This window comes from Sphaerodactylus townsendi, linkage group LG12 (genome assembly GCF_021028975.2).
Source record: "Sphaerodactylus townsendi isolate TG3544 linkage group LG12, MPM_Stown_v2.3, whole genome shotgun sequence".
Taxonomy (NCBI): domain Eukaryota; kingdom Metazoa; phylum Chordata; class Lepidosauria; order Squamata; family Sphaerodactylidae; genus Sphaerodactylus; species Sphaerodactylus townsendi.
The window spans coordinates 726,648-746,612 of NC_059436.1; the positions used below are offsets into that span (position 1 = coordinate 726,648).

General features: G+C 76.0%; 1 protein-coding gene across 1 annotated transcript in view; it reads left to right on the top strand.

The window, feature by feature from the left end:
- The window catches only part of PIWIL2 (piwi like RNA-mediated gene silencing 2), a 36,180-nt gene extending 16,819 nt beyond the window's left edge, over positions 1–19,361 (top strand). The window contains exons 9-14 of the mRNA XM_048513071.1: positions 13,344–13,469; positions 14,034–14,122; positions 14,633–14,738; positions 16,350–16,603; positions 17,831–17,938; positions 18,736–19,361. Of these exons, the coding sequence (XP_048369028.1) occupies positions 13,344–13,469; positions 14,034–14,122; positions 14,633–14,738; positions 16,350–16,603; positions 17,831–17,938; positions 18,736–18,892 (840 nt within the window). The 3' untranslated portion in view covers positions 18,893–19,361. The remainder of the gene's footprint in view (positions 1–13,343; positions 13,470–14,033; positions 14,123–14,632; positions 14,739–16,349; positions 16,604–17,830; positions 17,939–18,735) is intronic.
- Positions 19,362–19,965: the final 604 nt, after the last annotated feature.

Genomic DNA, 19,965 nt, shown 5'->3' on the forward strand with positions numbered 1-19,965 from the left:
GGGGGGGGGGTGGGGGGGGGGGGGGGTGGGGGGGGGGGGGGGTGGGGGGGGGGGGGGGTGGGGGGGGGGGGGGGTGGGGGGGGGGGGGGGTGGGGGGGGGGGGGGGTGGGGGGGGGGGGGGGTGGGGGGGGGGGGGGGTGGGGGGGGGGGGGGGTGGGGGGGGGGGGGGGTGGGGGGGGGGGGGGGTGGGGGGGGGGGGGGGTGGGGGGGGGGGGGGGTGGGGGGGGGGGGGGGTGGGGGGGGGGGGGGGTGGGGGGGGGGGGGGGTGGGGGGGGGGGGGGGTGGGGGGGGGGGGGGGTGGGGGGGGGGGGGGGTGGGGGGGGGGGGGGGTGGGGGGGGGGGGGGGTGGGGGGGGGGGGGGGTGGGGGGGGGGGGGGGTGGGGGGGGGGGGGGGTGGGGGGGGGGGGGGGTGGGGGGGGGGGGGGGTGGGGGGGGGGGGGGGTGGGGGGGGGGGGGGGTGGGGGGGGGGGGGGGTGGGGGGGGGGGGGGGTGGGGGGGGGGGGGGGTGGGGGGGGGGGGGGGTGGGGGGGGGGGGGGGTGGGGGGGGGGGGGGGTGGGGGGGGGGGGGGGTGGGGGGGGGGGGGGGTGGGGGGGGGGGGGGGTGGGGGGGGGGGGGGGTGGGGGGGGGGGGGGGTGGGGGGGGGGGGGGGTGGGGGGGGGGGGGGGTGGGGGGGGGGGGGGGTGGGGGGGGGGGGGGGTGGGGGGGGGGGGGGGTGGGGGGGGGGGGGGGTGGGGGGGGGGGGGGGTGGGGGGGGGGGGGGGTGGGGGGGGGGGGGGGTGGGGGGGGGGGGGGGTGGGGGGGGGGGGGGGTGGGGGGGGGGGGGGGTGGGGGGGGGGGGGGGTGGGGGGGGGGGGGGGTGGGGGGGGGGGGGGGTGGGGGGGGGGGGGGGTGGGGGGGGGGGGGGGTGGGGGGGGGGGGGGGTGGGGGGGGGGGGGGGTGGGGGGGGGGGGGGGTGGGGGGGGGGGGGGGTGGGGGGGGGGGGGGGTGGGGGGGGGGGGGGGTGGGGGGGGGGGGGGGTGGGGGGGGGGGGGGGTGGGGGGGGGGGGGGGTGGGGGGGGGGGGGGGTGGGGGGGGGGGGGGGTGGGGGGGGGGGGGGGTGGGGGGGGGGGGGGGTGGGGGGGGGGGGGGGTGGGGGGGGGGGGGGGTGGGGGGGGGGGGGGGTGGGGGGGGGGGGGGGTGGGGGGGGGGGGGGGTGGGGGGGGGGGGGGGTGGGGGGGGGGGGGGGTGGGGGGGGGGGGGGGTGGGGGGGGGGGGGGGTGGGGGGGGGGGGGGGTGGGGGGGGGGGGGGGTGGGGGGGGGGGGGGGTGGGGGGGGGGGGGGGTGGGGGGGGGGGGGGGTGGGGGGGGGGGGGGGTGGGGGGGGGGGGGGGTGGGGGGGGGGGGGGGTGGGGGGGGGGGGGGGTGGGGGGGGGGGGGGGTGGGGGGGGGGGGGGGTGGGGGGGGGGGGGGGTGGGGGGGGGGGGGGGTGGGGGGGGGGGGGGGTGGGGGGGGGGGGGGGTGGGGGGGGGGGGGGGTGGGGGGGGGGGGGGGTGGGGGGGGGGGGGGGTGGGGGGGGGGGGGGGTGGGGGGGGGGGGGGGTGGGGGGGGGGGGGGGTGGGGGGGGGGGGGGGTGGGGGGGGGGGGGGGTGGGGGGGGGGGGGGGTGGGGGGGGGGGGGGGTGGGGGGGGGGGGGGGTGGGGGGGGGGGGGGGTGGGGGGGGGGGGGGGTGGGGGGGGGGGGGGGTGGGGGGGGGGGGGGGTGGGGGGGGGGGGGGGTGGGGGGGGGGGGGGGTGGGGGGGGGGGGGGGTGGGGGGGGGGGGGGGTGGGGGGGGGGGGGGGTGGGGGGGGGGGGGGGTGGGGGGGGGGGGGGGTGGGGGGGGGGGGGGGTGGGGGGGGGGGGGGGTGGGGGGGGGGGGGGGTGGGGGGGGGGGGGGGTGGGGGGGGGGGGGGGTGGGGGGGGGGGGGGGTGGGGGGGGGGGGGGGTGGGGGGGGGGGGGGGTGGGGGGGGGGGGGGGTGGGGGGGGGGGGGGGTGGGGGGGGGGGGGGGTGGGGGGGGGGGGGGGTGGGGGGGGGGGGGGGTGGGGGGGGGGGGGGGTGGGGGGGGGGGGGGGTGGGGGGGGGGGGGGGTGGGGGGGGGGGGGGGTGGGGGGGGGGGGGGGTGGGGGGGGGGGGGGGTGGGGGGGGGGGGGGGTGGGGGGGGGGGGGGGTGGGGGGGGGGGGGGGTGGGGGGGGGGGGGGGTGGGGGGGGGGGGGGGTGGGGGGGGGGGGGGGTGGGGGGGGGGGGGGGTGGGGGGGGGGGGGGGTGGGGGGGGGGGGGGGTGGGGGGGGGGGGGGGTGGGGGGGGGGGGGGGTGGGGGGGGGGGGGGGTGGGGGGGGGGGGGGGTGGGGGGGGGGGGGGGTGGGGGGGGGGGGGGGTGGGGGGGGGGGGGGGTGGGGGGGGGGGGGGGTGGGGGGGGGGGGGGGTGGGGGGGGGGGGGGGTGGGGGGGGGGGGGGGTGGGGGGGGGGGGGGGTGGGGGGGGGGGGGGGTGGGGGGGGGGGGGGGTGGGGGGGGGGGGGGGTGGGGGGGGGGGGGGGTGGGGGGGGGGGGGGGTGGGGGGGGGGGGGGGTGGGGGGGGGGGGGGGTGGGGGGGGGGGGGGGTGGGGGGGGGGGGGGGTGGGGGGGGGGGGGGGTGGGGGGGGGGGGGGGTGGGGGGGGGGGGGGGTGGGGGGGGGGGGGGGTGGGGGGGGGGGGGGGTGGGGGGGGGGGGGGGTGGGGGGGGGGGGGGGTGGGGGGGGGGGGGGGTGGGGGGGGGGGGGGGTGGGGGGGGGGGGGGGTGGGGGGGGGGGGGGGTGGGGGGGGGGGGGGGTGGGGGGGGGGGGGGGTGGGGGGGGGGGGGGGTGGGGGGGGGGGGGGGTGGGGGGGGGGGGGGGTGGGGGGGGGGGGGGGTGGGGGGGGGGGGGGGTGGGGGGGGGGGGGGGTGGGGGGGGGGGGGGGTGGGGGGGGGGGGGGGTGGGGGGGGGGGGGGGTGGGGGGGGGGGGGGGTGGGGGGGGGGGGGGGTGGGGGGGGGGGGGGGTGGGGGGGGGGGGGGGTGGGGGGGGGGGGGGGTGGGGGGGGGGGGGGGTGGGGGGGGGGGGGGGTGGGGGGGGGGGGGGGTGGGGGGGGGGGGGGGTGGGGGGGGGGGGGGGTGGGGGGGGGGGGGGGTGGGGGGGGGGGGGGGTGGGGGGGGGGGGGGGTGGGGGGGGGGGGGGGTGGGGGGGGGGGGGGGTGGGGGGGGGGGGGGGTGGGGGGGGGGGGGGGTGGGGGGGGGGGGGGGTGGGGGGGGGGGGGGGTGGGGGGGGGGGGGGGTGGGGGGGGGGGGGGGTGGGGGGGGGGGGGGGTGGGGGGGGGGGGGGGTGGGGGGGGGGGGGGGTGGGGGGGGGGGGGGGTGGGGGGGGGGGGGGGTGGGGGGGGGGGGGGGTGGGGGGGGGGGGGGGTGGGGGGGGGGGGGGGTGGGGGGGGGGGGGGGTGGGGGGGGGGGGGGGTGGGGGGGGGGGGGGGTGGGGGGGGGGGGGGGTGGGGGGGGGGGGGGGTGGGGGGGGGGGGGGGTGGGGGGGGGGGGGGGTGGGGGGGGGGGGGGGTGGGGGGGGGGGGGGGTGGGGGGGGGGGGGGGTGGGGGGGGGGGGGGGTGGGGGGGGGGGGGGGTGGGGGGGGGGGGGGGTGGGGGGGGGGGGGGGTGGGGGGGGGGGGGGGTGGGGGGGGGGGGGGGTGGGGGGGGGGGGGGGTGGGGGGGGGGGGGGGTGGGGGGGGGGGGGGGTGGGGGGGGGGGGGGGTGGGGGGGGGGGGGGGTGGGGGGGGGGGGGGGTGGGGGGGGGGGGGGGTGGGGGGGGGGGGGGGTGGGGGGGGGGGGGGGTGGGGGGGGGGGGGGGTGGGGGGGGGGGGGGGTGGGGGGGGGGGGGGGTGGGGGGGGGGGGGGGTGGGGGGGGGGGGGGGTGGGGGGGGGGGGGGGTGGGGGGGGGGGGGGGTGGGGGGGGGGGGGGGTGGGGGGGGGGGGGGGTGGGGGGGGGGGGGGGTGGGGGGGGGGGGGGGTGGGGGGGGGGGGGGGTGGGGGGGGGGGGGGGTGGGGGGGGGGGGGGGTGGGGGGGGGGGGGGGTGGGGGGGGGGGGGGGTGGGGGGGGGGGGGGGTGGGGGGGGGGGGGGGTGGGGGGGGGGGGGGGTGGGGGGGGGGGGGGGTGGGGGGGGGGGGGGGTGGGGGGGGGGGGGGGTGGGGGGGGGGGGGGGTGGGGGGGGGGGGGGGTGGGGGGGGGGGGGGGTGGGGGGGGGGGGGGGTGGGGGGGGGGGGGGGTGGGGGGGGGGGGGGGTGGGGGGGGGGGGGGGTGGGGGGGGGGGGGGGTGGGGGGGGGGGGGGGTGGGGGGGGGGGGGGGTGGGGGGGGGGGGGGGTGGGGGGGGGGGGGGGTGGGGGGGGGGGGGGGTGGGGGGGGGGGGGGGTGGGGGGGGGGGGGGGTGGGGGGGGGGGGGGGTGGGGGGGGGGGGGGGTGGGGGGGGGGGGGGGTGGGGGGGGGGGGGGGTGGGGGGGGGGGGGGGTGGGGGGGGGGGGGGGTGGGGGGGGGGGGGGGTGGGGGGGGGGGGGGGTGGGGGGGGGGGGGGGTGGGGGGGGGGGGGGGTGGGGGGGGGGGGGGGTGGGGGGGGGGGGGGGTGGGGGGGGGGGGGGGTGGGGGGGGGGGGGGGTGGGGGGGGGGGGGGGTGGGGGGGGGGGGGGGTGGGGGGGGGGGGGGGTGGGGGGGGGGGGGGGTGGGGGGGGGGGGGGGTGGGGGGGGGGGGGGGTGGGGGGGGGGGGGGGTGGGGGGGGGGGGGGGTGGGGGGGGGGGGGGGTGGGGGGGGGGGGGGGTGGGGGGGGGGGGGGGTGGGGGGGGGGGGGGGTGGGGGGGGGGGGGGGTGGGGGGGGGGGGGGGTGGGGGGGGGGGGGGGTGGGGGGGGGGGGGGGTGGGGGGGGGGGGGGGTGGGGGGGGGGGGGGGTGGGGGGGGGGGGGGGTGGGGGGGGGGGGGGGTGGGGGGGGGGGGGGGTGGGGGGGGGGGGGGGTGGGGGGGGGGGGGGGTGGGGGGGGGGGGGGGTGGGGGGGGGGGGGGGTGGGGGGGGGGGGGGGTGGGGGGGGGGGGGGGTGGGGGGGGGGGGGGGTGGGGGGGGGGGGGGGTGGGGGGGGGGGGGGGTGGGGGGGGGGGGGGGTGGGGGGGGGGGGGGGTGGGGGGGGGGGGGGGTGGGGGGGGGGGGGGGTGGGGGGGGGGGGGGGTGGGGGGGGGGGGGGGTGGGGGGGGGGGGGGGTGGGGGGGGGGGGGGGTGGGGGGGGGGGGGGGTGGGGGGGGGGGGGGGTGGGGGGGGGGGGGGGTGGGGGGGGGGGGGGGTGGGGGGGGGGGGGGGTGGGGGGGGGGGGGGGTGGGGGGGGGGGGGGGTGGGGGGGGGGGGGGGTGGGGGGGGGGGGGGGTGGGGGGGGGGGGGGGTGGGGGGGGGGGGGGGTGGGGGGGGGGGGGGGTGGGGGGGGGGGGGGGTGGGGGGGGGGGGGGGTGGGGGGGGGGGGGGGTGGGGGGGGGGGGGGGTGGGGGGGGGGGGGGGTGGGGGGGGGGGGGGGTGGGGGGGGGGGGGGGTGGGGGGGGGGGGGGGTGGGGGGGGGGGGGGGTGGGGGGGGGGGGGGGTGGGGGGGGGGGGGGGTGGGGGGGGGGGGGGGTGGGGGGGGGGGGGGGTGGGGGGGGGGGGGGGTGGGGGGGGGGGGGGGTGGGGGGGGGGGGGGGTGGGGGGGGGGGGGGGTGGGGGGGGGGGGGGGTGGGGGGGGGGGGGGGTGGGGGGGGGGGGGGGTGGGGGGGGGGGGGGGTGGGGGGGGGGGGGGGTGGGGGGGGGGGGGGGTGGGGGGGGGGGGGGGTGGGGGGGGGGGGGGGTGGGGGGGGGGGGGGGTGGGGGGGGGGGGGGGTGGGGGGGGGGGGGGGTGGGGGGGGGGGGGGGTGGGGGGGGGGGGGGGTGGGGGGGGGGGGGGGTGGGGGGGGGGGGGGGTGGGGGGGGGGGGGGGTGGGGGGGGGGGGGGGTGGGGGGGGGGGGGGGTGGGGGGGGGGGGGGGTGGGGGGGGGGGGGGGTGGGGGGGGGGGGGGGTGGGGGGGGGGGGGGGTGGGGGGGGGGGGGGGTGGGGGGGGGGGGGGGTGGGGGGGGGGGGGGGTGGGGGGGGGGGGGGGTGGGGGGGGGGGGGGGTGGGGGGGGGGGGGGGTGGGGGGGGGGGGGGGTGGGGGGGGGGGGGGGTGGGGGGGGGGGGGGGTGGGGGGGGGGGGGGGTGGGGGGGGGGGGGGGTGGGGGGGGGGGGGGGTGGGGGGGGGGGGGGGTGGGGGGGGGGGGGGGTGGGGGGGGGGGGGGGTGGGGGGGGGGGGGGGTGGGGGGGGGGGGGGGTGGGGGGGGGGGGGGGTGGGGGGGGGGGGGGGTGGGGGGGGGGGGGGGTGGGGGGGGGGGGGGGTGGGGGGGGGGGGGGGTGGGGGGGGGGGGGGGTGGGGGGGGGGGGGGGTGGGGGGGGGGGGGGGTGGGGGGGGGGGGGGGTGGGGGGGGGGGGGGGTGGGGGGGGGGGGGGGTGGGGGGGGGGGGGGGTGGGGGGGGGGGGGGGTGGGGGGGGGGGGGGGTGGGGGGGGGGGGGGGTGGGGGGGGGGGGGGGTGGGGGGGGGGGGGGGTGGGGGGGGGGGGGGGTGGGGGGGGGGGGGGGTGGGGGGGGGGGGGGGTGGGGGGGGGGGGGGGTGGGGGGGGGGGGGGGTGGGGGGGGGGGGGGGTGGGGGGGGGGGGGGGTGGGGGGGGGGGGGGGTGGGGGGGGGGGGGGGTGGGGGGGGGGGGGGGTGGGGGGGGGGGGGGGTGGGGGGGGGGGGGGGTGGGGGGGGGGGGGGGTGGGGGGGGGGGGGGGTGGGGGGGGGGGGGGGTGGGGGGGGGGGGGGGTGGGGGGGGGGGGGGGTGGGGGGGGGGGGGGGTGGGGGGGGGGGGGGGTGGGGGGGGGGGGGGGTGGGGGGGGGGGGGGGTGGGGGGGGGGGGGGGTGGGGGGGGGGGGGGGTGGGGGGGGGGGGGGGTGGGGGGGGGGGGGGGTGGGGGGGGGGGGGGGTGGGGGGGGGGGGGGGTGGGGGGGGGGGGGGGTGGGGGGGGGGGGGGGTGGGGGGGGGGGGGGGTGGGGGGGGGGGGGGGTGGGGGGGGGGGGGGGTGGGGGGGGGGGGGGGTGGGGGGGGGGGGGGGTGGGGGGGGGGGGGGGTGGGGGGGGGGGGGGGTGGGGGGGGGGGGGGGTGGGGGGGGGGGGGGGTGGGGGGGGGGGGGGGTGGGGGGGGGGGGGGGTGGGGGGGGGGGGGGGTGGGGGGGGGGGGGGGTGGGGGGGGGGGGGGGTGGGGGGGGGGGGGGGTGGGGGGGGGGGGGGGTGGGGGGGGGGGGGGGTGGGGGGGGGGGGGGGTGGGGGGGGGGGGGGGTGGGGGGGGGGGGGGGTGGGGGGGGGGGGGGGTGGGGGGGGGGGGGGGTGGGGGGGGGGGGGGGTGGGGGGGGGGGGGGGTGGGGGGGGGGGGGGGTGGGGGGGGGGGGGGGTGGGGGGGGGGGGGGGTGGGGGGGGGGGGGGGTGGGGGGGGGGGGGGGTGGGGGGGGGGGGGGGTGGGGGGGGGGGGGGGTGGGGGGGGGGGGGGGTGGGGGGGGGGGGGGGTGGGGGGGGGGGGGGGTGGGGGGGGGGGGGGGTGGGGGGGGGGGGGGGTGGGGGGGGGGGGGGGTGGGGGGGGGGGGGGGTGGGGGGGGGGGGGGGTGGGGGGGGGGGGGGGTGGGGGGGGGGGGGGGTGGGGGGGGGGGGGGGTGGGGGGGGGGGGGGGTGGGGGGGGGGGGGGGTGGGGGGGGGGGGGGGTGGGGGGGGGGGGGGGTGGGGGGGGGGGGGGGTGGGGGGGGGGGGGGGTGGGGGGGGGGGGGGGTGGGGGGGGGGGGGGGTGGGGGGGGGGGGGGGTGGGGGGGGGGGGGGGTGGGGGGGGGGGGGGGTGGGGGGGGGGGGGGGTGGGGGGGGGGGGGGGTGGGGGGGGGGGGGGGTGGGGGGGGGGGGGGGTGGGGGGGGGGGGGGGTGGGGGGGGGGGGGGGTGGGGGGGGGGGGGGGTGGGGGGGGGGGGGGGTGGGGGGGGGGGGGGGTGGGGGGGGGGGGGGGTGGGGGGGGGGGGGGGTGGGGGGGGGGGGGGGTGGGGGGGGGGGGGGGTGGGGGGGGGGGGGGGTGGGGGGGGGGGGGGGTGGGGGGGGGGGGGGGTGGGGGGGGGGGGGGGTGGGGGGGGGGGGGGGTGGGGGGGGGGGGGGGTGGGGGGGGGGGGGGGTGGGGGGGGGGGGGGGTGGGGGGGGGGGGGGGTGGGGGGGGGGGGGGGTGGGGGGGGGGGGGGGTGGGGGGGGGGGGGGGTGGGGGGGGGGGGGGGTGGGGGGGGGGGGGGGTGGGGGGGGGGGGGGGTGGGGGGGGGGGGGGGTGGGGGGGGGGGGGGGTGGGGGGGGGGGGGGGTGGGGGGGGGGGGGGGTGGGGGGGGGGGGGGGTGGGGGGGGGGGGGGGTGGGGGGGGGGGGGGGTGGGGGGGGGGGGGGGTGGGGGGGGGGGGGGGTGGGGGGGGGGGGGGGTGGGGGGGGGGGGGGGTGGGGGGGGGGGGGGGTGGGGGGGGGGGGGGGTGGGGGGGGGGGGGGGTGGGGGGGGGGGGGGGTGGGGGGGGGGGGGGGTGGGGGGGGGGGGGGGTGGGGGGGGGGGGGGGTGGGGGGGGGGGGGGGTGGGGGGGGGGGGGGGTGGGGGGGGGGGGGGGTGGGGGGGGGGGGGGGTGGGGGGGGGGGGGGGTGGGGGGGGGGGGGGGTGGGGGGGGGGGGGGGTGGGGGGGGGGGGGGGTGGGGGGGGGGGGGGGTGGGGGGGGGGGGGGGTGGGGGGGGGGGGGGGTGGGGGGGGGGGGGGGTGGGGGGGGGGGGGGGTGGGGGGGGGGGGGGGTGGGGGGGGGGGGGGGTGGGGGGGGGGGGGGGTGGGGGGGGGGGGGGGTGGGGGGGGGGGGGGGTGGGGGGGGGGGGGGGTGGGGGGGGGGGGGGGTGGGGGGGGGGGGGGGTGGGGGGGGGGGGGGGTGGGGGGGGGGGGGGGTGGGGGGGGGGGGGGGTGGGGGGGGGGGGGGGTGGGGGGGGGGGGGGGTGGGGGGGGGGGGGGGTGGGGGGGGGGGGGGGTGGGGGGGGGGGGGGGTGGGGGGGGGGGGGGGTGGGGGGGGGGGGGGGTGGGGGGGGGGGGGGGTGGGGGGGGGGGGGGGTGGGGGGGGGGGGGGGTGGGGGGGGGGGGGGGTGGGGGGGGGGGGGGGTGGGGGGGGGGGGGGGTGGGGGGGGGGGGGGGTGGGGGGGGGGGGGGGTGGGGGGGGGGGGGGGTGGGGGGGGGGGGGGGTGGGGGGGGGGGGGGGTGGGGGGGGGGGGGGGTGGGGGGGGGGGGGGGTGGGGGGGGGGGGGGGTGGGGGGGGGGGGGGGTGGGGGGGGGGGGGGGTGGGGGGGGGGGGGGGTGGGGGGGGGGGGGGGTGGGGGGGGGGGGGGGTGGGGGGGGGGGGGGGTGGGGGGGGGGGGGGGTGGGGGGGGGGGGGGGTGGGGGGGGGGGGGGGTGGGGGGGGGGGGGGGTGGGGGGGGGGGGGGGTGGGGGGGGGGGGGGGTGGGGGGGGGGGGGGGTGGGGGGGGGGGGGGGTGGGGGGGGGGGGGGGTGGGGGGGGGGGGGGGTGGGGGGGGGGGGGGGTGGGGGGGGGGGGGGGTGGGGGGGGGGGGGGGTGGGGGGGGGGGGGGGTGGGGGGGGGGGGGGGTGGGGGGGGGGGGGGGTGGGGGGGGGGGGGGGTGGGGGGGGGGGGGGGTGGGGGGGGGGGGGGGTGGGGGGGGGGGGGGGTGGGGGGGGGGGGGGGTGGGGGGGGGGGGGGGTGGGGGGGGGGGGGGGTGGGGGGGGGGGGGGGTGGGGGGGGGGGGGGGTGGGGGGGGGGGGGGGTGGGGGGGGGGGGGGGTGGGGGGGGGGGGGGGTGGGGGGGGGGGGGGGTGGGGGGGGGGGGGGGTGGGGGGGGGGGGGGGTGGGGGGGGGGGGGGGTGGGGGGGGGGGGGGGTGGGGGGGGGGGGGGGTGGGGGGGGGGGGGGGTGGGGGGGGGGGGGGGTGGGGGGGGGGGGGGGTGGGGGGGGGGGGGGGTGGGGGGGGGGGGGGGTGGGGGGGGGGGGGGGTGGGGGGGGGGGGGGGTGGGGGGGGGGGGGGGTGGGGGGGGGGGGGGGTGGGGGGGGGGGGGGGTGGGGGGGGGGGGGGGTGGGGGGGGGGGGGGGTGGGGGGGGGGGGGGGTGGGGGGGGGGGGGGGTGGGGGGGGGGGGGGGTGGGGGGGGGGGGGGGTGGGGGGGGGGGGGGGTGGGGGGGGGGGGGGGTGGGGGGGGGGGGGGGTGGGGGGGGGGGGGGGTGGGGGGGGGGGGGGGTGGGGGGGGGGGGGGGTGGGGGGGGGGGGGGGTGGGGGGGGGGGGGGGTGGGGGGGGGGGGGGGTGGGGGGGGGGGGGGGTGGGGGGGGGGGGGGGTGGGGGGGGGGGGGGGTGGGGGGGGGGGGGGGTGGGGGGGGGGGGGGGTGGGGGGGGGGGGGGGTGGGGGGGGGGGGGGGTGGGGGGGGGGGGGGGTGGGGGGGGGGGGGGGTGGGGGGGGGGGGGGGTGGGGGGGGGGGGGGGTGGGGGGGGGGGGGGGTGGGGGGGGGGGGGGGTGGGGGGGGGGGGGGGTGGGGGGGGGGGGGGGTGGGGGGGGGGGGGGGTGGGGGGGGGGGGGGGTGGGGGGGGGGGGGGGTGGGGGGGGGGGGGGGTGGGGGGGGGGGGGGGTGGGGGGGGGGGGGGGTGGGGGGGGGGGGGGGTGGGGGGGGGGGGGGGTGGGGGGGGGGGGGGGTGGGGGGGGGGGGGGGTGGGGGGGGGGGGGGGTGGGGGGGGGGGGGGGTGGGGGGGGGGGGGGGTGGGGGGGGGGGGGGGTGGGGGGGGGGGGGGGTGGGGGGGGGGGGGGGTGGGGGGGGGGGGGGGTGGGGGGGGGGGGGGGTGGGGGGGGGGGGGGGTGGGGGGGGGGGGGGGTGGGGGGGGGGGGGGGTGGGGGGGGGGGGGGGTGGGGGGGGGGGGGGGTGGGGGGGGGGGGGGGTGGGGGGGGGGGGGGGTGGGGGGGGGGGGGGGTGGGGGGGGGGGGGGGTGGGGGGGGGGGGGGGTGGGGGGGGGGGGGGGTGGGGGGGGGGGGGGGTGGGGGGGGGGGGGGGTGGGGGGGGGGGGGGGTGGGGGGGGGGGGGGGTGGGGGGGGGGGGGGGTGGGGGGGGGGGGGGGTGGGGGGGGGGGGGGGTGGGGGGGGGGGGGGGTGGGGGGGGGGGGGGGTGGGGGGGGGGGGGGGTGGGGGGGGGGGGGGGTGGGGGGGGGGGGGGGTGGGGGGGGGGGGGGGTGGGGGGGGGGGGGGGTGGGGGGGGGGGGGGGTGGGGGGGGGGGGGGGTGGGGGGGGGGGGGGGTGGGGGGGGGGGGGGGTGGGGGGGGGGGGGGGTGGGGGGGGGGGGGGGTGGGGGGGGGGGGGGGTGGGGGGGGGGGGGGGTGGGGGGGGGGGGGGGTGGGGGGGGGGGGGGGTGGGGGGGGGGGGGGGTGGGGGGGGGGGGGGGTGGGGGGGGGGGGGGGTGGGGGGGGGGGGGGGTGGGGGGGGGGGGGGGTGGGGGGGGGGGGGGGTGGGGGGGGGGGGGGGTGGGGGGGGGGGGGGGTGGGGGGGGGGGGGGGTGGGGGGGGGGGGGGGTGGGGGGGGGGGGGGGTGGGGGGGGGGGGGGGTGGGGGGGGGGGGGGGTGGGGGGGGGGGGGGGTGGGGGGGGGGGGGGGTGGGGGGGGGGGGGGGTGGGGGGGGGGGGGGGTGGGGGGGGGGGGGGGTGGGGGGGGGGGGGGGTGGGGGGGGGGGGGGGTGGGGGGGGGGGGGGGTGGGGGGGGGGGGGGGTGGGGGGGGGGGGGGGTGGGGGGGGGGGGGGGTGGGGGGGGGGGGGGGTGGGGGGGGGGGGGGGTGGGGGGGGGGGGGGGTGGGGGGGGGGGGGGGTGGGGGGGGGGGGGGGTGGGGGGGGGGGGGGGTGGGGGGGGGGGGGGGTGGGGGGGGGGGGGGGTGGGGGGGGGGGGGGGTGGGGGGGGGGGGGGGTGGGGGGGGGGGGGGGTGGGGGGGGGGGGGGGTGGGGGGGGGGGGGGGTGGGGGGGGGGGGGGGTGGGGGGGGGGGGGGGTGGGGGGGGGGGGGGGTGGGGGGGGGGGGGGGTGGGGGGGGGGGGGGGTGGGGGGGGGGGGGGGTGGGGGGGGGGGGGGGTGGGGGGGGGGGGGGGTGGGGGGGGGGGGGGGTGGGGGGGGGGGGGGGTGGGGGGGGGGGGGGGTGGGGGGGGGGGGGGGTGGGGGGGGGGGGGGGTGGGGGGGGGGGGGGGTGGGGGGGGGGGGGGGTGGGGGGGGGGGGGGGTGGGGGGGGGGGGGGGTGGGGGGGGGGGGGGGTGGGGGGGGGGGGGGGTGGGGGGGGGGGGGGGTGGGGGGGGGGGGGGGTGGGGGGGGGGGGGGGTGGGGGGGGGGGGGGGTGGGGGGGGGGGGGGGTGGGGGGGGGGGGGGGTGGGGGGGGGGGGGGGTGGGGGGGGGGGGGGGTGGGGGGGGGGGGGGGTGGGGGGGGGGGGGGGTGGGGGGGGGGGGGGGTGGGGGGGGGGGGGGGTGGGGGGGGGGGGGGGTGGGGGGGGGGGGGGGTGGGGGGGGGGGGGGGTGGGGGGGGGGGGGGGTGGGGGGGGGGGGGGGTGGGGGGGGGGGGGGGTGGGGGGGGGGGGGGGTGGGGGGGGGGGGGGGTGGGGGGGGGGGGGGGTGGGGGGGGGGGGGGGTGGGGGGGGGGGGGGGTGGGGGGGGGGGGGGGTGGGGGGGGGGGGGGGTGGGGGGGGGGGGGGGTGGGGGGGGGGGGGGGTGGGGGGGGGGGGGGGTGGGGGGGGGGGGGGGTGGGGGGGGGGGGGGGTGGGGGGGGGGGGGGGTGGGGGGGGGGGGGGGTGGGGGGGGGGGGGGGTGGGGGGGGGGGGGGGTGGGGGGGGGGGGGGGTGGGGGGGGGGGGGGGTGGGGGGGGGGGGGGGTGGGGGGGGGGGGGGGGGGGGGGGACCCCCCCCGGCAGCAGCCACCCCGGAGCACAAGCACCAGGCCCGCCAGCCGAGTCCTCCCTGCTCACCGTGGTGCGCACACGTCGTTCTCAGTGGCCCAAGCCAGCCTAGATGTGTCGGGGGGATGATTTTCTGCCACCCCCCACATAATAAACTCTGTATGTGCGTGCCCACAGAGAGGGCTCCGAGTGCCACCTCTGGCACCCGTGCCATAGGTTCGCCATCACTGTTATAGATACTAAAATTGAAATAGTATACAGTATGAGGAAGTGGAGGGATAGTTAAAAATATTTGACTTCCATTGCAGGTTATTAATGCTCGAACCATCACAACTCAACCCAACAAACTTAGGAGCATAGCGCAGAAAGTTCTGCTTCAGATCAACTGCAAGCTGGGAGGAGAACTCTGGGGTGTAGACATCCCTTTGGTAAGTCATCCAAATACAAGTTGGGGAGGCTTGTTCCTTAATATTTGGTGTACTTGACCATGCAAAAAATTCCTCCATTATAGATTTCTTATGCGCCTAAGTTTTGTAGACTGCATCAGTGACTGAAAATTATCCTTCTTCCCCGAAGAATATCCCCCATTTCATTAAAAATGGCATAAAATGTTGCTGTGTCAAAAGTGCTGTAAAGATATGTGTGCCTTCTGAAAAAAGGCTCCTTGATTTAAAATATTATGTGTGTGTGTGCCATGTGCAGTCAAGTCACCGCTGATTTATGGCAACCCCATAGGGTTTTCAAGGCAAGAGATGTTCAGAGGTGGTTTGCCATTGGCTGCCTCTGCATGGGCTGAGAGTTCTGAGAACTGTGACTGGACCAAGTCACCAACAGGCTTCATGTGGGCAACTAATTAGTTAAGCAGTTAGCTGCACTATCTCTTCATGAATTCTGTAACGATGCAGATGACAAAACAGGTTTAAGTATTTTAATTGCTAAGTTTTGAGAGTAATAATTACTGTATCACAACCAGCTTTGTTTCTGCTTTCCAGAAACAGTTGATGGTGATTGGAATGGATGTGTATCATGATCCTAGCAGAGGAAAACGCTCTGTGGTTGGCTTTGTGGCAAGTATCAATCAGTAAGTTCATTCTTTCAGAAAAATATGAGTTTTTCCATTTTGTTATTGGTCGAAGGATTTCTGGAAATTTTTGCACCTTCCATTTACCTTCAGTAACTCCCCAATTGCATCTTAGTTAGTCATAGCTCTGTGTTGAGTGAGACAAGAGGGCATGGAATGTTCTTTGCTCTTGTTGGTCCCCGTTGAGCTGTAGGAAGGACAACTTTCGAGGGAAGAAGAGTCTGTCATGAAGATAATTCCTGAGTAGTTTCTTCCCTGCTTTTTTCTGTAAAGTTTTAGATCTTTTCTCACTACATTATGAGTCATTTTGGTAAGCCACTGTTGGCTGAAGGTGGGATATAAATAACATCAAATTATTGCTGGAACATCATGCTCTTAAGAATTAAAGGTAAATTATATTTTCCAAGAAATTTGCCAACTTTTAATACTATAGTTTTAATTAATTGTGACTGATGAGACTTTGCAATGAAATTAGCATAGCTAACATTTTTTTTCCTTTTCTGCCACCAGGACTTTGACAAGGTGGTACTCAAGAGTCGTATTCCAGATGCCTCATCAAGAAATTATAGATAGCCTGAAAGTCTGTCTGGTGGCTTCCTTGCAGAAATTCCATGAGGTAAGGTGAGGTGTGTTCCAAGTGCCAAGATAAGGATTCTCTGGAAAAGCAATTCCTAATTTCATATCCATTGTAAATGCTGAGGTTAAATAAGATGGTCTGCCCTCAGGCAGAGAGAACCCATCAGAGACACAGAGAGAGAAAGTTGGGACCTCTCTCCCACCTGTGGCTGCCATCTAGTCTCCTCCCCAAGTCACTGGGAAACAGAGAATGCTACCTGCTTATGCCTGGTGGCATCTCTGCAGAGCAATCAAGAGGAGGACACATCTGAGGGAGTCCTCAATGTTGATATCTCCTGCTTGACCTGTCTACTTGTGAGTAGCCCAATGGTCGCAGCTCCTCAGATAGAAATCTCTTCCTTCATCAAGAACTCTATTAGGCATGAGGTAACCTCCTTAAGGGAGGAAATGTTGCTTTTCCTTAAAGTGCTGTCTCTCGTATGCAAGGGCAAGGCTATAGAGAATACTCCTACCAAGAAGGACAGACATTCCAACCCACTACTGCAAAGGGTGGCAAAGAAAGCAGGAGGAGGGGTCGGGCAAATCTCCCTCAGTTATTTGAGGACTTGGGTTCATCCTGTCATAATATATTTTAAAAGTGAGTAAAGGTTCACCAAAGGGTCATTTCAAGTTAGCAGAAGTTTGCCAAACCCAAAGACCGGAGACAGTCAGTCTAGGGGAGAAAGAGCAGTTAACCTTTAACATGATTGGTGAGTTCAACTGTAACTCTAGAGCAGGGGTAGGGAACCTGCGGCTCTCCAGATGTTCAGGAACTACAATTCCCATCAGCCCCTACCAGCATGGCCAATTGGCCATGCTGACAGAGAATTATGGTCCCTATCTGTAGTTCCTGCCTGAACCTCCTATAGGCTATCGAAGGCGCTGATGCCTGGGTGGGGAAAAGTATCCTTGTTGGATGTATTGTATATGCTATGCTGAGTTCGGATAGAGAGACTGAGAGTTGAGTCTGAGTTCTGTGTGTGTTCAATTTTGTTATTGCTGAAGAGTTCTGTATAGCTTTATAGTCTTGTATAGAATAGACTTGTGTAACCGTGCAACTGCAAAGTAGAGCCTATGGAAAAGAACATCTTAAATTAATTTCCAAGTGTGGTAGAAGGTTGCAATGAGTGCAAGAAGTCTATAAATCTTCTCATCTTACCAGAGTGACTCCACTTTAAACTCTGCTGATAACATCCTTCAGTGATGGCAATTGGAAGGAGGAAGGGAAGTTTATCTTGGATGAGAAAACCTCTCTTCTGGACTTGCTAGAGCAATCTGTGTGCTTCTTTAAGCAAGAAGATTACCAAGCACTGCTCACCAAGATGGTGGTGGCTCTGGACCTGCAGGACAGGTCTTCACTGTCGCCAAAAGATAATTTAGGTTGATTGTCTAGAGCAGTGGTGGCAAACCTTCGGCACTCCAGATGTTATGGACTACAATTCCCATCAGCCCCTGCCAGCTGATGAGCTTCATTGGCAGGGGCTGGTATAAGGAAAGTATAGTCTAGATGGGGGGTCACTCCACCACAGGTCCTAGAAAACGTTAGCCTGAGCTATCCAGATTTTCCTATGTATTTTGTGATCTCTTTTCTTGTATATTTGTCACCTGAAAGGTCAACCACTGCCTCCCTGAGAAGATAGTTGTGTACAGAGATGGAGTTTCAGAGAGCCAGCTGAAAATGGTTGAAAGCTATGAAATTCCTCAACTACAGAAATGCTTTGAAACTTTTGAGAAATATGACCCTAAAATGGTGGTGTTTGTAGTGCAGAAGAAAATCAGTACCAACATCTACTCAGCAGTCACTAATCACTTTACAACTCCTCCTCCAGGCACAGTGGTAGACCACACGGTCACTAGCCGAGACTGGTGAGTGAAATGCAGTTCATAGAACTTTTTCTCTGCACCGAACTGCTTGCTGCTCTGCTTTTTCTGTATAAGTTGATTTGCCTGCAGTTCAGAGAGCTCCCTTTTCTCTGCAAAAAATTCTGCATCATGATCAATCACTCTGGTTGGTGTAAGCTCGTTTTGTTTGCAGCCATATCTCCTTGGAATGTTGTTGGTCTTAGACAAATAGTTGGGGAGGGGGATGTAGTGAGATATTCGTGGGCTAATTCAGTCGACGACGTGTTTAGAAGTCGTCGGACAAAGTGGAGATTGTTAGGTAGTCACAGGAGGCTGTTCAAGGTACAAAAATGCAAACGGCAGAACCCTAGTAGGTTCCTGAAGGTCTTGTCCACTTACCTCTCTCCCTTTCGGCTTCTCCAGGTGGCTCACCCTAGCCTCCAGAGAGTGAGCTTGCTCCCTGCTAGCCAAAGCCTCTATTCACTAAGCACACATTCAGTTTTTATCTGGAGGGCAAATACTTTGGCATTTTCTATAGAACATTGGATAGTCCCTGCTTCCCTGCTGGCTTTTTATCTTTGTAACTGGTTTGGTTATTTAAAGGTGTTTTAGAGTTCAAAAAGAGTGCTTACCTGAATCTGTACAGATTCCCATAGCAGGCAAGGTACTCTGGTACACTGCCCTGCTTGCTGATGTGGAGCTTCTATATCATTTTTTTCAGAAACTCAAGACTAGAGGAATTCTTTCCTGATCCCTTTTAATCTCCCTTGCTGAACTCCTAAGCTCAATTCCACTGTTAGAAGTCCTGTTCAAAAGCACTAGATGCAATCTCCCAGGAAACTTGTTTGCCTTCTTACAGAATCAGACTTCTGATGCACTATGCTTTACAACTGGTCTCTATATTAAGTCCTGGTCTTTATTCTAAGAGGTGTCTGTTCAGGCTGCCCCTGTCAGTCAGTGGATAAAATCGAGTAAGAAGATGCTGTGTGTACCTTTTTATCCCATCTATGAAATATTGGGGGAGGGAGGAGCAGTACTGTTAGACTTTGAAAGCTTTATGGGAGCACTCAATTGTAATCTGTACAGATGCTTGCCCAGACATATAACTGCATAGAATGCCTACATGAAGTACAGAAATTTGTAAGGAATTCAGGTAAGTAACTCTGATTTCTGGTATTCTATGTGAAGAAATTAAAGACTCCTCATACAGCTGGCAAAGGTTATATTAATAGTATTTTCCTTTTTTTAAAGGGTTGATTTTTACTTGATTGCTCACCATGCACGACAGGGTTGTGGCATTCCTACTCACTATGTTTGTGTGAGAAATACTGCCAACCTCAGTCCTGATCACATGCAAAGGTAAATGAGTTTCATATTTTATGTTTTTAGAATGCTTTCTTATACCTTTGTGTGAGCTGCATTCAGCATGGAATCTGATCTCCACCTTCCAAATCCCTGGAGCATCTGGGTACTGTTATTAACACCGCCAAGTGGCAACTAATGCAACCTTAGCCAGCGGCTTCCTGGAGGAATGCAGCCAAAAAGTGGCTACCTGGTTATCCATGTCAACCTTGGACACTACAAAATAGACAAGCTTAGCCCATCAGATGTGGTCTTCAGCAGCCAGGTGCATCAGCATATTCTAGAGGAAAATCCCGATGACCCACCTGGAACAGATGTCCTCCAGTCTCAGAGGAACAATGACCATTGGTTCTTACCTGTACAAAGTTCTTCTGTGAGCATCGGGGACATCTTGCCCTCATGTCATCAGAGATAAGACAGGCACCCCTTCTCTAACATTTTACTTAAATGTTGTGATGACATTATTATATCTGTTTTCCTGTCACTAAGTTGTTAGTTGTTCCTTGTGTATTCCTTGTTGTCTAATTCTAGTTTGTACAGACAGTTATGGGGAGTAGCTGAACTTAGGCATGTTGGGTAATTCCCACAGGATACAGGAAGCAGAAAAATTCTAGTTCCTGCCTCCTAGGTCAGTGGTGGGATGCCAGAAGATCCTGACATGGAGAAGAAACTTTCAGGAGAAGTGAACCCCGCGGTCATTCCCCACCATTCCAAATTACAACTAAAAAATAAGGCGTAGAGTATGGGAATAGGTATTTGAATAAGGAATTTTCTTTTTTCCTTCTTTTTAATAGGTTAACTTTCAAGCTTTGCCACATGTACTGGAATTGGCCAGGTACTGTCAGAGTTCCAGCCCCCTGCAAGTATGCTCACAAGCTGGCATTTCTCTCTGGGCAAGTTCTGCACCAAGAGCCAAATATTGAACTTTGTGAGAACCTCTTTTTTCTATAACCTAGACTGCGAGGATCACGGAGAGACAGTACCTTGTCAGATATGAGAGGGAACTCCTCTGCATTATCCTATGTTTACAGCTGATGAAAGACACTTACTTTGCTTTCCATAATCAACAGAAATGTGGGCTAAGCAATCCTAAACACATTTTATTTGGAAGTAAATGCACAGAGATTTTTCAGTTTCATGACTATATACTTAGCTGGGATGGCAGACTGCTTCAACCTTTCTATTGGTGAAACTGCAATTTTAGGAAGGACCAAGTTGAATATTTTGTATTTCAGTTGATACATATCTTCTTTCCCTCCACCGCTTTCTTCAAATCCAGGATCAGACTAGTAGCATATTTTAAGTTTTAAGTGGTAGCTGCCAGATTGCAAGAATAAAGCCCTGTACAAACTTCCCCCAGCTGCATAAAAATATTTTACTTTGTAAGAATAACTTTAGGATATTTTTAATGGTTGTACACTACTTGTGCTATCATGTTCTTAAAAAAACTTTAACTTTTTCCTCCCTTTTGTTGAAAATAGTTATTGTTATGTTGGAATAAAACCAAACATTACTTTTCTGAGATGTACTTTATGATACATTGCAGTTTGCTGTAGGTCACTAGCACAGTAGTTTTTATACTTTCTACATTACATTTTCGCATTGACTTTGTGAAGGCTAAACTTTGCTTATAGGAATGTGCTTTGGATGAGAGTCAGGTTGTTGCAGATCTATGAAGATCTAGCTCTGTGATGCCGGTGAGGGGAATTCTTCCTCCCACTCACTGCAAACTCCAATCTGACTCTTAATGGTGTTCCTAAAGGATCCCCTGGGAACAGCATTTCAGGGAGTATTTGGGGCCACAGTGGGAGATAGAGGTAAGAGTCATATTCCACTGATGATAACCTATTCCAACACTGGAAATCACTGCTTAGTCCAGCCCCATTGTCTCTGTAGATCCAGGGTGGCTATACATTTGCCTAAATAAAGTACACATTTACATTGTCCGAGAAGAATTTTCAGCAACTGCTAAATGCATTTGTTACAGCAGGGGTCAGCATCATGCCAAAAATGTTGGGCAACAG